The following is a 13,145-nucleotide window of genomic DNA, read 5'->3' on the forward strand; positions in this document are numbered from 1 at the left end:
GAAAGGATAATAAACACAGCCATCCAAAGGCACTGGGTGGGCCCTGGGCTCACGGGAGGGGTGGAGATAGATTGAACTAAAAGTACGAGTGAAAAAAAGAACATGTTTTGGAGTGAGTCAGCCCTGCATTCAAATTCTGTGTTCAAAATTTATTAACTGTGCAATTTATTAACTTAGAACTTCTGAACCTCATTGTCCCTGTGCGACAAATGAGGGCAACGGTGGTACCCTGTGGGCTAGAGAGATGGGCGACAGATACCTGTAGACTCCAGATGGCCCTCAAAGACACCAGTGTCAGCTCCTTCCCCAGGTGACCTCTAACGTCCCAGTAGAACCTGAATGTCTTTGAAATAATCCAGTTTTTTTCCTACAAAAAGAAGTTATTCACATGATTGACGTTAAATATATCTCATTCATGTATTTCTAGATAACATATTAATTTCAAGTAGACATAAAAATATCACAGCTAAAATAGATTGTCTCGGCGCAGACACTCATCTGTGGGAATGATTCAAATATTTTGGGGAGCTGCATTAACCATTTCATTCCCCCGAGTTGCCACTTGGGGCTCAGAACCACGTGTTTAGAAAATAGTGTCTTCTTATTGGATCTATGATAAGGTCCCCCAATTCCTTTTCCTAATCAGAGCTCCGAGCTGGGGTTTCCCCCTGTGTAGTGTATCCTTCTGCTGACGTGACCGCTGACAATACTTGCAAGTATGAATGCAAATGTGAAAACATCTCCCATGCTTTCGATGAGAAATAGTCTAGATTAGGGTAGCTTGTGTCCTTGCTAGACTTTTTTTTTTTTCTTTTTTAGGCAACCCTTGATTGATCTCACAGGTTGCAAGGACCTTGTCAGTTTACAATCCCTTATTTTTCATTTTATTTTTTACGCCTACAGCACCCGGTCTTCCTAGGTGGTCTCCCATCCGAGTACTCACCAGGCCCGACCCTGCTTAGCTTCCGAGATCGGATGGGATCGGGCTCGTTCAGGGTGGCGTGGTCGTAGAGCCTGCTAGACTTTATGTCTGTAACTTGCCACTCTTTGGAATTCTTTTCTTTGAATTATTTTGCAGGTGAGCCTCTCAGGTTTTCTGTGTGATATTAACATTGTCTGTAAATGAGGTTGTTTCCTTTTTGACTGTTGTGCCCTTATCTGTGTCTCCTGACGTGGAGACACACATCTTGATGTGTGTCAGGATGAGGGTATTAACAGATGGTAACGGAAAGGCACCTAGCGTTTCAACACTTAATGTGATACTGCCACCGAATCCCATTGTCATATCTTTCCTGTCACCTGGCTCACATCATACAGAAACTTTTGGGAAAATGGCTTTTTCCCCTTGAGCTCTGAGCTCATTAAGGTGAGGGTCTTTTCTTTTTTAATTCATCTCCATATACATGGCATTAGCACTGAGCCTGAATATGTGTAGATATTTATGGGAGGTATGAATGAGTATCTTAATTTCCCAGGACTCAATAAAAAGATACTGAAGACAATAATATCCAATAAGACCACCTTTTTTAGAATTTCAGAAAACATTCACTGTTCTTCTATATTCCTAAAAAAAGTTGCATTTAAAATTGATCAATATCTTGAATACTAGTTTTTATTTTTGTGATTCTCACGTAAGAAAGCGGAAAGGAGGTCCAATTTAAAGCTCTATCCTATTTGTACTTGAAAGACGGGGAGCCAAATTGTTTAACGTATGGGTCCAGTATAAATTCTTTAATTCTTTTTCTAATTCGTATGTTTTCCACCAAACGTACCAATAAATGAATTCGAGAATTAATAAAATTAACGAATGGCTGCTTTGTGCCTGCCCATGGTAACACAAAACAAAGGTGCACTGTATGTTGATTATATTTGGATGCTATGGCTTGGTGTTTTTGAACAGTATCTACTCTAATGTTGCATACTCTTTTCTTAGTTTTTCCCAATTCATGATTTTTATATATTCCTTTCCGAAATCATGTGTTGTCTTTTAATGTGACTCACGCATTTAATCATTTAAAATAATGAGATAGAATAATGTGAAGATTTCATAAGGAAGAATTAAACTATAACGAAGAATAATTTGCAAGACCGATATGGTAGAAGTCATATTTATTGAAAAAAATTAATCTTTGCTATAAAATTTGTAACAGGAATATTTACTGAATGTTTATTTTGATGCATAAACCTGAATATTACATACCAAGTACAAGACAGTAGCTCGTTTTTCCTTTATTTACATTTTATGAAAATTGTTATGCGGTTCATGTTAAAAGAACTTATGATGGAGAATCGTTACATTAGAAAAATAATATTCTTGATAAAGCATTCTCAAGGAGTCCAGTCACATTGTCTGCCTCTTCAATAAGGCAAAAGTCCCTGGAACGGCTTATAACTTAATTTACAAAATACAATAACTGTTCAGACACATATTCAAGTTTTCTTTTGGTATGATTTTTCCTCACTGCAAAATTACATTTTTTTTTTCTTTTTTTGTCTAAAACAGAAAGATAGACTCTCGGGAAAACGTCATTGAATGATTTCAGCTATACGGTACATATACAACTCCGCAGCCTAGCAACGGCCAGGGTTACACCGTCATTAAGTTTAAATATTTTGCTCGGTGAGCTGTTCTCGAATGCAGCGTTTAAGAGTTTGCCATCATTGTGACTGTGGAATCGCTGTTTGGTTTTCATAGGAAACGGGTCTGTCACAGTATGGAGCTTTGTTTGTTGTAGAGGACTGGTACCCAATTACGTTTCCACGCACGAGAGAACGCCACGGATGTCGCTCCAGACAGGCCCCGCCGAGGTCCCTGGGCCCCCCGCGAGCCTCCCGCGCTCACGCCGCACAGCCCGGGCCTGGCGGGCAGTTTCATCTGCAGAGGACGTCGTTTTTTTTGTTTTTTGTTTTTTTTTTTGCTCCTCGCGGTCAGGCAGTTTTAATTCCTTCGAAGGCACACAGCTTCCACCTCTTCTCCAGCGTTGCTCCCACGCCTGTGAATTCCTGCTTAAACATGCGCGGCAGCCTCATCAGGAGCGTTTCGATCTCGTTGGCAGATATCTGTTGGAAAGGAAGACAGGCCCGTTTTAGGGAAGGGACTCACCTGAAAGGAGGCACGGGGGCCCAGTGACACAAACGGCCTGGAGCTTTTGCCCTGGCCGTCCAGTCATGTGATCCTGCTCATCCTGCCAGCTGCTGTCCGGCGGGGCGGAGGCAACGGCAGAATGGTCCAGGCTCAGCCTTGACACGGACGGCCACGCTCCTGGCAGGGCCATGCCCGGACAGCCCCCGCCTGATATCAAGCGGGGTGGGGAGGGGTTTTCGGGAGCTCGGAGTTAATCCATCACCACTCCCCGAAAGCTACAGCGCCCTCGCCCCGTTCTGCACAGGGCAGCACGTCTGTGTGACTCGAGAGGGAAAGGACCACGCGGGTGGACTTCGTGCCGCCCTCACGTCTTTCTCTTCCTTTAACGTTCACAGGGACCAGAAGACGATGAAAGATGAAGAACAGACACACAAAGCAAAACCTACAGCGATAAAAGTCTCGGCATCCGGTCGTAAAATCCACGTGGGTTTTTTCACGCCATCTTTCCCTCTGCTAGTTTTTTATTACATGCATTTGTCCACCGATAACTCACGTTATTTAAAAGAAAGAACGAATTAACCACCATCCTGCTCGAACACAGCTGTCACTCTTGTTTCTCTGTGTTCGCTTCTCGATGCCCGTGCACCGGGATCTCATAGAGCAAGGAGCGTGTGGGGGGTGACATTTCCGTTGGAATCATGTACCTACTACTATCATTACGAGCTAAATGACCTCTACCAAGATAGCAAGTGTCTCTAAGCCTCCGCAAGGGGGAGCAACAACATTTCATAAGGATGTGTGCCGACCACTGGCCTAGCACAGATCAGGGCACACAGAAATGCTCGATGAATCCAACCTCTTATTATTTCCCATGGCAGGATCAGCGTATAGACACCGTTTTAAAGCCTACGCTTTCCATTTAGCAATATTGAGATTAATTTTGAGAGATCAAATAGACCAAGAAGTCAAATCAACTGTTGGCTTAATACTCACAGGGGAAAGATTTCACATGATATATTCGAAATACCTGGGTCTGTAATACAAAACTTTGCATGGAGGCAGTCCTGGAAGTATTCTACAATTTTTGTGTGGATTACTTTGCAATCTCAATGCATTTTCCCGTAAAACCATGTTGAGCAGAGCATTAGATTCCCATATCAACCCACTGAAGCCTACTCAACGGGTCATGAAAAGGTTCGTCCTGATCGTGACAAGCATGTTTTCTCCCAGTGAGCACTGTGCAAAGCACCTTCAGTCACATCTTCATGCCCCGCTCACAGCGCTCCTGAGAGCTGAGCGAGGCCGAGACGATGATCTGTCTCCATCTGATGGCTGAGAAACCTGAGCGAACTACAGAAGTGCTTTATCAGAGGTGACATTTGGGACAAAACTGCTGCCTGGGGGTGGGGACCTCTCGCCCCTGTCCTGAGCCGCAGGCGAAAATCCAGCAGCGCGGGATGGCAGTTCTCTTAAATATCAAGCACCTGGGCCCTTGATACGAAAGCAGCTTCTCCAGCCCTTCTCGAGACTCTGGAGTGAGCCGATCTGGGATGTAGCCCAGATCATCTGTTAACAGTCGCCCCAGGTAATTCTTAACGTTCAGGCACATTTGGCTTAAGAATGGGGGCTGAAATGGGACTGGCTTGGATTTTAATCTGGGTGAGTCCTCCAGCAAGCTGCGTGACTTAACAGCTGTAATTCTCAGTTTCTTCACGTATAGAATAGAAACAACAATATCCCTCTCAGTGTTACCGAGAGAATTATACGTAAGACGCAGCACAGGGCCTGGTACGAGCACACTCTCTCTATATGCATGTATCAACGCTCAGAGATATGACATCGAACCTTTTGTGGTCGGTGGGGTCACACACTGTGCTCAAAAGCCAAGGGAAACAAGTACAGAGAAGTATGTGGTCAAGCCCAGTTTTCAGCTGGTCCAGAAGGCAGTTTTCCTTAAGCTTCATGAGGCCAGCAAGCTCCCTTCTCTCTTTTGGAGGAAGACAGCGCCAGTAATCCACCACAGGCTCCAGTGCCAGCCAGGGGGCCTAAGGGACACCCCTGGGGTGAGCGGCCCTTCTCAGGTCCTTAGATCAAGCTGAGGCTACAGAGATGCTGACGGATGGAGCTAACGACCAGCGCATGGTGGGTTTGTTTCCAGCATAACTAACACCTCCCCGCCACCTCCACTTAGAAACACTGGGAAGAAGCCTTGTGCTATTCATTACGATGAAAAAGCTCAATTCTGGAGAGTAAAATAAAGATAACGTCTACGCGGGCGGCCGGCTGGGGTCTGGTCAGGCCGTGCCACCCAGCAGGCCCCCGCGGCTGGCTGTAGAGAGCGCACCGACCCTCAGTCACCCAGACCTTTGCCTCTCCAGACTCTTCTGAACACATTTTAATTCTCGCTGTGCTCTCGCGAGAGAGGGGATCATTTGCAAATGAGGAAACTGAGGCCCAGGGGGGGGCGAGGCACCCAGCGCGGGGTAACCCGGGCAGTAAGCGCAGGGTGGGGGTGCAGACCTGGGCTCCCTGCTTTGTTCTTAACCGCCGATGCCCACCACGCGGGTGGGACTGTGCAGGGAGAATCGGAAATAATCCTCTCGGTCACGGTCACGGCCTCTCCGCTCCTGGTTAGGGACGTGGGGGAGGGGTCCGTGGACAGGACGCAGGACCTCTTCCAGGAATGCTTTAGAGGGACACAACATCAAGGGCAAAAAATGAAAACTCCCAGCTCAACCAGCTGGTACGCATTCACATGCTAATGAACCCCTACAGGAACCATTCAGCAAAAGGGCAAGTAGATCTTGGGGAATCTTGTTTTCCATGGGGTCTTTTGACCTGAGCCTAACTTCAACCTCCAAAGAAGCAGAGGGCAGCCGGAGAGAGGCAGCTACGGCTTCCTGAGCCCTCACCGCGGGCCAGGCACAGAGTAAGTGCTTCCTGTGCATTATCTCATCAGAAAGCTCATTAGACAGGCAAACAAACCCCTCATTTGCTGGAAGAAAGAGAGGAAGAGGCAAAGGATCTGGATTCTAGCCATGGCATGACCGGCTTCGCCACCTCGTCTAAATCGTCTAAATCACTTCCTCTCTTTGGGTGTTTTCTCATTTGCAAAAGAAGAGGGAAGAGGAAAGAAACTTGCCCAATGCCCTGTGGACTTGGATCTGAGCGCGGGCCGCGCCCGGCACATTGAAATGTTCATTCTTCATATGCCTGGGCAAAGCACAGCAGCATCGGCTCACAGACGCCTTGCTATGAACATTCGCAGAGAGAAATACAGGATGTGGGGGTGGAGGGCGGGGAGAGAGAGAGGGAGGAAGGACACAGTGGAGGAAGCCTGGGAAGGATGAAAAAGAAAAAAAAAAGATAAACAAATGAGGGATGAAAAAGAGAGAAGAAAGGAACGAGAGGAAGAACAGGGAGGAGGAAAAGCAAAGGAGACAGAAGATAAGTAGAAGGAAAGAATTAGGAGGAGGAAAGGAAGGATCTAGGCGGAAAATGAGAGGAGGGAGGAAGGAAAGAGGGAAGGAAGGAGGGAAAGAGGGGAATGGGGGGAAACGCAGCCATGAGCTGTCGTACCCCAGACGGAAGCCACGAGAATGCGCGCGCGTCAAGGACGCCGCCTGTTCGCAGTCACGACTCGTCTGCTCCTCCGTTTTCTAACTCCTATTTCACTAACTATCTGCCTGCTCAATTAGCCCTTCGTCAGCTCGTGTCTGATTCTCAGGTTAGTTCACAGACGGTCCACCGATTCCTTGCCGCAAGCTCTCTGAGAGCAGGGTTCTCAGCTCTCCTTAGCCCTGGCCACCCCCTGCTCTTCCCAGCCCCTGGGGCGGTGCTGGCTCCGTGAGAAGCGGTGGATCACCCGAGCAGTCACCGGGTCCCTGGCGACCTCGTCGCCTTCTCTCGCTGTGGGTGAGCAACTGTCTTTTTATTTTTTAGCCAAATGGAAGTATCGTTAGCGCCGATACTTCCCACGCCGTGCTTTCCGGAGGGGGCTGTGATATTTCTAAAAACACATTCGTTACAGCCTTTCTAAGCAACGGAAAACTCCTTCGCTCATTAATACGCCGTGACAGGTGGCTATTGAGCAGAACACCAGGATACACGTCATAGTAAAGATTACTCAGGTGTGCAATCTCACAAGCACTGTGGGGAACATTCCATCCACCTTACTGCCTAGCTCCAGCCTGGGAAAGAAAGTTCTCCAATTAAGGCCGCTTTGAAGTTCCTTGGCGCTGACGAAACATTTTGTTTTTGTTTCCAGAGGTCTGCTTTTAGCTCAAAAATGCAAATGGTTTGTCCCTCTGGCGGGGGACATGCACCTGCCTGTCACTCAGCTCATCACCCAGACTGTCACCCAGCCCGTCACCCAGACTGTCACCCAGCGGTGCTGCTGTGCGTGCCCCAGGAGCAGGCCCTCCCGAACCCTCCAGTGTCGCGGCCACATTGTGTGGGGTCTGCTTTGCAGAAGCCCATCTCCCACTCGGTGGGCCTTGCGCAGAGGCTGCGGGCGGGCGGAGGGGGCAGCCAGACACACTTGGAGAAGCGAGTGTCAGTCTCCTGAAGAACAGGTGAATGCAGGAAGAGCAGAGGGGTCCATGCCGTGGACCATCGGGACAGGAAACATTCGGCCGTGATGCTCCCTCCTGGCTCCTTCAAACCAGCGAGTGGGCCTGAAGCTTCCAGGCTGAGGTGGGGGAGCGTCTGCGTGTCGATCACAAGTTGTTGACATGTCGCCTATTTGAAGCGCCTACCCGCCTGCGCCCAGGGCACGGTTTTTGACTCAGCGAAGCTTCAGGAAGCCATGTTCCCCCACCGCCCCCGCCCCGTCTTCCTCGGACTGAACCTTTCTGACTTGGACCCGTGTTACTTGATGCGAGAGAGCTGAGTGAATGAGAGCGAGAGGTGTAGATTAGGCTGAGGAGAGAGAAGTACGCGGAGATCGTTATCCGGAGCGGGGATAATATTTAACTGGAAAATGGCCAATTATTGGGCTACACAGTTTTAGGGAGCCGTGTGCCGTTTACATGCCCAGGAGAATTTAAATTGATTCCTGTCTCTCCTTCCATTTCGAATCACTCTTAGACCCGTGTGGCCTTTGGGGAAATCCTAATGCGAACAGCCCCAGCACCGGCTGGCCGGGCCTCTCTCCTCGCTCTCGTCAGCACTGGGAAGGCAGAGTCTAAATAAATGCTGTTTCACAGCGTTTGTGGTGGTGGTCGCGTTGTCTGAGGTCAAGGAAAGCGTGTCGTTTTAAGTGGCATTTTTGCAAAGCCATCGACTAGAGTCAGCGGCCCACCCCCATGTCACAGAGGCCAGGAGGAACCCAGGGTCTAAACGCAACATTAACCAAGCCTTGCAAGGGGCTGCGGGGGGCTGCGGGAGGCCCCGTGACCCGTGACACTGGTTCTGGTTAAGCAGAGGTAGGTGCTCCAGGCCACTGCACCGGGGAGCATTGACGGCCCGTCAGGCCCTCAGGATGGGAGCCTTCTGCCCCTGGCACAAGGACAAAGGCCTGGGGGGTGCCCAGAGGGTACCTGTCATCATTCCGTTTTCTGCTTAAAGCCCTGAGGATACAGAACTCCAGTGTACAGCAATAATTTGCTCTCTGCATTAAAAAGTCAATATCCTTTCGGGCTCACTGGGAAAGAAAGAATATTTAGTCCAACCCCTAGCACCCAGGAGTCTGTGAGTCACAGCGCTTTTTCAATATACCTTTTACGTTGGGCATGAGGAAAAAATTTGACAGATCTACTGAGCATTTCATTCAGAAGATGGACGGCTGTCTGGGGGAGACCCTGTGCATTTCTTTGGTGGGGAAAATACTTTCGTCATTTTCTTTCTTCTAAAATAAAAGTGCCAGTGTGAGATGAAATGGAATCCCCCTTGCCTGAATCCCTTCCACAAAGGCCTGGCCTCTAACGGCCAGAGACCTGGCACGTGAATTCTCTCCTCAGACTCTGAGGCAGACCACGCACACCTCACCTGAGCAAACGGATGATGGCCACTCTGTCCTGAGGGTACGGATAAGGCAAGGGATGCTCTTCCGGCAGAATAATTCGTTATTTATCACCTGCCCAAGTGACCTTACTTCCACATGAATGCACACCTGCCTGTGTGACCACACACACACACACACACACACACACACACACACACTTTCACACATGCACAGGTCATCACCTGCAGTGACAAAACAGAGCAGACGAGAGCCCGGAAATTCTTAGATAAATAACAACTGGATTCCTTGGCCATGGCAGCTCACACTATGACAGCTGCTTCTCAACAAAGGCTCCCCCCTAGGATTTCCATAAAGGGCAGGAAAGAAATGCCAACTGCACACGGGAAGATAATAGCCACAATAGGAATAATTTCTTGAGGCCTCATTCTAGGCTAAACACGCGGGTGCCAACGATATTTCATGTCATTCTCTAGGCAGAGGTAGTGGTATTAAGGAACAATGGTGTTTAGTGAAGGGGAGGCGGAAAGGAACCCTTCAAAGCTTGCTTTCAACCAAGTGGCATCTATAACTCTTCCTTCTCATTTCACATGAGTTAAAAGGAGCCGTTTCTGTTAGCTCCCTAACCCTGTGGAGAAGCCTCCACGCTATGATGCTGAGCTCCCAGAATCTTACAGCCTCCTCCTCACTGTCTTTAGGTTCAGCTGTGAGAGAAATACAAAGGCACGAATCTCCACGACTGGAAAATGCTTTTTGTTCCAGACGATTTCGCTCAAAGGGGAAGTATGAGACCTATGAGAAAGGTCAACCCATTGTGGGATCAAGAATCCGTAAGATCCTTTGAATCGAAACAGGAACACGGTGCCATCATGGAGTCGATCCTGACCACTGAAGGTTTGCGGGGACTTCGGTGCGTGCATTTTAGGGTCGTAGACCTGTGGGCTGTGCGCCTCGCCCCACGGCATCCACGCACTTTGCTGGGTCCTGGGGAAAAGCCGCTTATTTCCACTTTCTGTCTCATTTCCATGTTCCCAGCAGGACATTTAACGAGCCACGTGGTGACGGGGACGGGCCTGGCTTCCCCTGTTTGATGCTGTGTCCGCCCCCTTCCCGGCTGCCGCTCGTGACTGACACCACTTTATTCCGATGGGTCCCTCTCACTGCTCCCCAGAATCCGGTACAGGAGCCGAGCTTTTCGTCCCTCCTTTTTGGCACATGAACAGGGCAATGGCCTAGGAGTACGGCTAACTCGCAGATGGGAAGAACTGAGCGTCAGAGAAATGAGGGGCGACGTCCTCACTCCCTGACTCTGGGAGGGACGCTTGAGGGACCAAGCCAACTTTGTAGTCACTTTTGCCATTTAGAGATTAACGCTGAAAAACAGCCATTAGTGCAGTTTTCTTGAGAGTCAGGTCGGATATTTATGTTATTTGAGGTCATTTTCCCTCTATTGTGTGACGTCCTTAATACAGAATCCTGTGAGAATACGGTCTAAGGATAATGTCCCATGAGCCACCCTGACCTGATTTCTGCCTTGTTTCGGGAACTTTCAGGCCAACCTGCAATTTTAAAACCCTCATATGCTTTTTCCCCCAGTAATCTGGCGTCTGCCAAAAGTCACTGTCATTTCGGATAACTGCTTTTCTTTCTACAAAGAAGCTATTATGTCCCTAACGCAGCTCTCGCAGGGTCCCGCTGCAGCCAGCGATCGACATGCTAGATTTCAGCAACGCAAGTCCCCCCGAGAAGAAGAATTTACCTTGGAGTCCAGCTGCTGCATGTATGACCAAAGGTATTCTATGTTGGCTCCGAACGGGTGGACGTGGAGAAACGTGGAGATGATGCCTGAATTCGAAACACAAACATGGGATATTACCGAGAGGCAAATAAGAGTCTCATCTATGGGCTGACGTCTCATAATGCCATCGAGCCCTAAGTTATAGTCTTGCCATTGGAACCATGCTCAACAAGCACTCACGAACAGCCCGTGGTGAAGACGCCAGAGTAACAGCACACTCCGTCTCGTGGAACGACGGTAGTTAGAAAAGCTAGAGTTTGACATGACATATAGGTGAACGAAGGTATTGCTAACCAAAAGCTCCTGGAAGCATTTCGGCTACCAATTTTATGCCCGATTTACCAATACCAAGTTGTCGTTATTAGAAGGATAAAATTATCCTTTTTTTTTTCCCTCGGTGGACTTTGTAGAATGAAAATGACTCCTACAGCCGTGTCAGGCATCACACGGCCTTGAACTTCCCTGATAATTATAGTTGCTAGCTATGAAAAGTATTGAATCCATATTTCCCCTAAGTGCCATTGAAGGAGCATAAATCCTTCCCGAAACCTCTGCTCTTTCCCCCGGCGGTGGCTGTTGTTCAAAGGGACCTGCCTTGCTCTCCCCTCTCTGCCGTGATGTATGAGATCATTTTAAAAGGACCAGGAATGGATGAATTGGCTGGAGTCTGATGGTAAGTCGGAAGGCTTTCTTATCGTGAAAATCAGCTGTCGACATTGGACTGACAAAGGAGAAGCTGGGTGTTGGTGTCAGGGTTGAAGTAGAAGTGTCCGCTTCCTACCCTCCCTGCTCTCATACCCGAAATCAAAACAGTGACGATGAGGACACTGGCTCCGCAGAGTGTACGCCGCTGTTTGTCAACAAACTGCTCGGACTGACATTCTTTGGGTTCTCCTCTAAGCGGGCTTCGAGATGACGTAAACCCGAGGCTAGCCCTTATGTTCTTTATTCGGAAGCTCTGATCCCTGAAGCAGAGGGAGGGCCCATCCTGTACAAAATGCAGCCGGGGTGAGCAGCAGACAAGAGCACGTCCTTGTGCCAGGTCATCCTATGATTGCAGGTGACCTTGGATTGATCTGGGAAAGGCTCTCATGGTCCCCTGATCTCCCTGTGTGATGCTCGGGATGCTCTGGGGTGCGTGCCAGTTTTTAAAGAAACGTTCCCAGTTTATCCTTAGGTCGAGGCCAGAGAACCAAAGCGTCTAGAAAACCACTCTGAAAGACCTGTCCTCAGAACATGGCTTTAGGTGGGTGTTTTTTGTTTGTTTACAGCGCAATGAGAAAGATAGAAACAATTCATTATATTGCTCCAATAAAGCTCAAGCCTGATGTGTTTTTCCTGAGATACAAAGCACTACCATTTTATTCAGAGACTGTTCTTACTTTTTTGATAGAATGTCCTTCTTTTATGGAATAATAGTGAAGATAAAAGGTAATAATGGTAGTTTTAATGTCTTTAGGTGTCAGTCAGTCATTTTTACTGTACTTAAGTGGTATTGTTTTGTTCTCCTTCAACCGCTTTGTTTGTTAATTTATATTTTAATTTGATGGACCTGGCGACTACCTCCCTGTGTCTGAAATTCTCAGATCCGGTGAGGTCGCATTGTTACTAACAACAGTTCAAATATGGAAGCTCATGAATGATTTACTAAAAACCAAAAAAGTTAGAAGAGAAGGATTTTTAAAAAAATAACACTTTCGTTTTTCACTTATTGAGTGGGAGGGGAATGGAATCCTTAGGGAAATTGCCTCTGTTTCAGCGTGGCGAGTGGGGCTCTCCTTGCTGTCCCAGGCTGAGGACAAGTGGCACCATGTCCACCCCTTTCCAGAGAGAGCCTCCAACAAATGGTAGGCAGCCCCCCAGCCCCATAAAGAGGAGGACAGGGGAGGGAGGAGAAGTCAACCCTGGCTTTGGGACAAGGCGAGGGAGGTTCTGGTAGGTGCAATTTTCCTCCTTGCATACAGTGCTCTTCCGGGAGGGGAAGGGTACCCCGAGAGACTGGCTCCCAGAGTCAGGGGGAAGGCGCCTGAAAGGTGCATAAAGGCGTTTCGAGCTTTTCACATCAAAATCATCAAGTTTACTCTCATTTTCAGACCTAAGACCAAAGCAGCAGGCTTTAAATTAGCCACATAGTTCTCATTGTTTATGGCTTCATTTCGCCCTTGTTTAAACATTTCCTTAGCAGTGATTAGGTGCCAAGGTGCGAGGAATAGACCCCTGCATAAGGCAGACAGCGTCCTGCTCTTGGGTAACTTATATACTAGGTAAGCAAAACCAACGATAAACGTGAAGATTAAAAT

The 13,145-nt window shown here is 48.2% G+C and overlaps 1 protein-coding gene and 1 pseudogene across 1 annotated transcript in view; both read right to left on the reverse strand.

Annotated features, from left to right (window-relative positions):
• Positions 1–894: 894 nt before the first annotated feature.
• LOC120614555 (uncharacterized) lies at positions 895–1,013 on the reverse strand (annotated as a pseudogene).
• Positions 1,014–2,140: 1,127 nt separating this feature from the next.
• Positions 2,141–13,145, reverse strand: part of ENOX1 (ecto-NOX disulfide-thiol exchanger 1) — a 370,860-nt gene continuing 359,855 nt past the window's right edge. The window contains exons 15-16 of the mRNA XM_039877329.1: positions 10,807–10,892; positions 2,141–3,060 (exon numbers count right to left, since the gene is read on the reverse strand). Coding sequence (XP_039733263.1) covers positions 2,929–3,060; positions 10,807–10,892 — 218 coding nt within the window. The 3' untranslated portion in view covers positions 2,141–2,928. The remainder of the gene's footprint in view (positions 3,061–10,806; positions 10,893–13,145) is intronic.

Source organism: Pteropus medius, unplaced genomic scaffold (assembly GCF_902729225.1).
Source record: "Pteropus medius unplaced genomic scaffold, Ma_sr-lr_union100, whole genome shotgun sequence".
NCBI classification, from domain to species: domain Eukaryota; kingdom Metazoa; phylum Chordata; class Mammalia; order Chiroptera; family Pteropodidae; genus Pteropus; species Pteropus medius.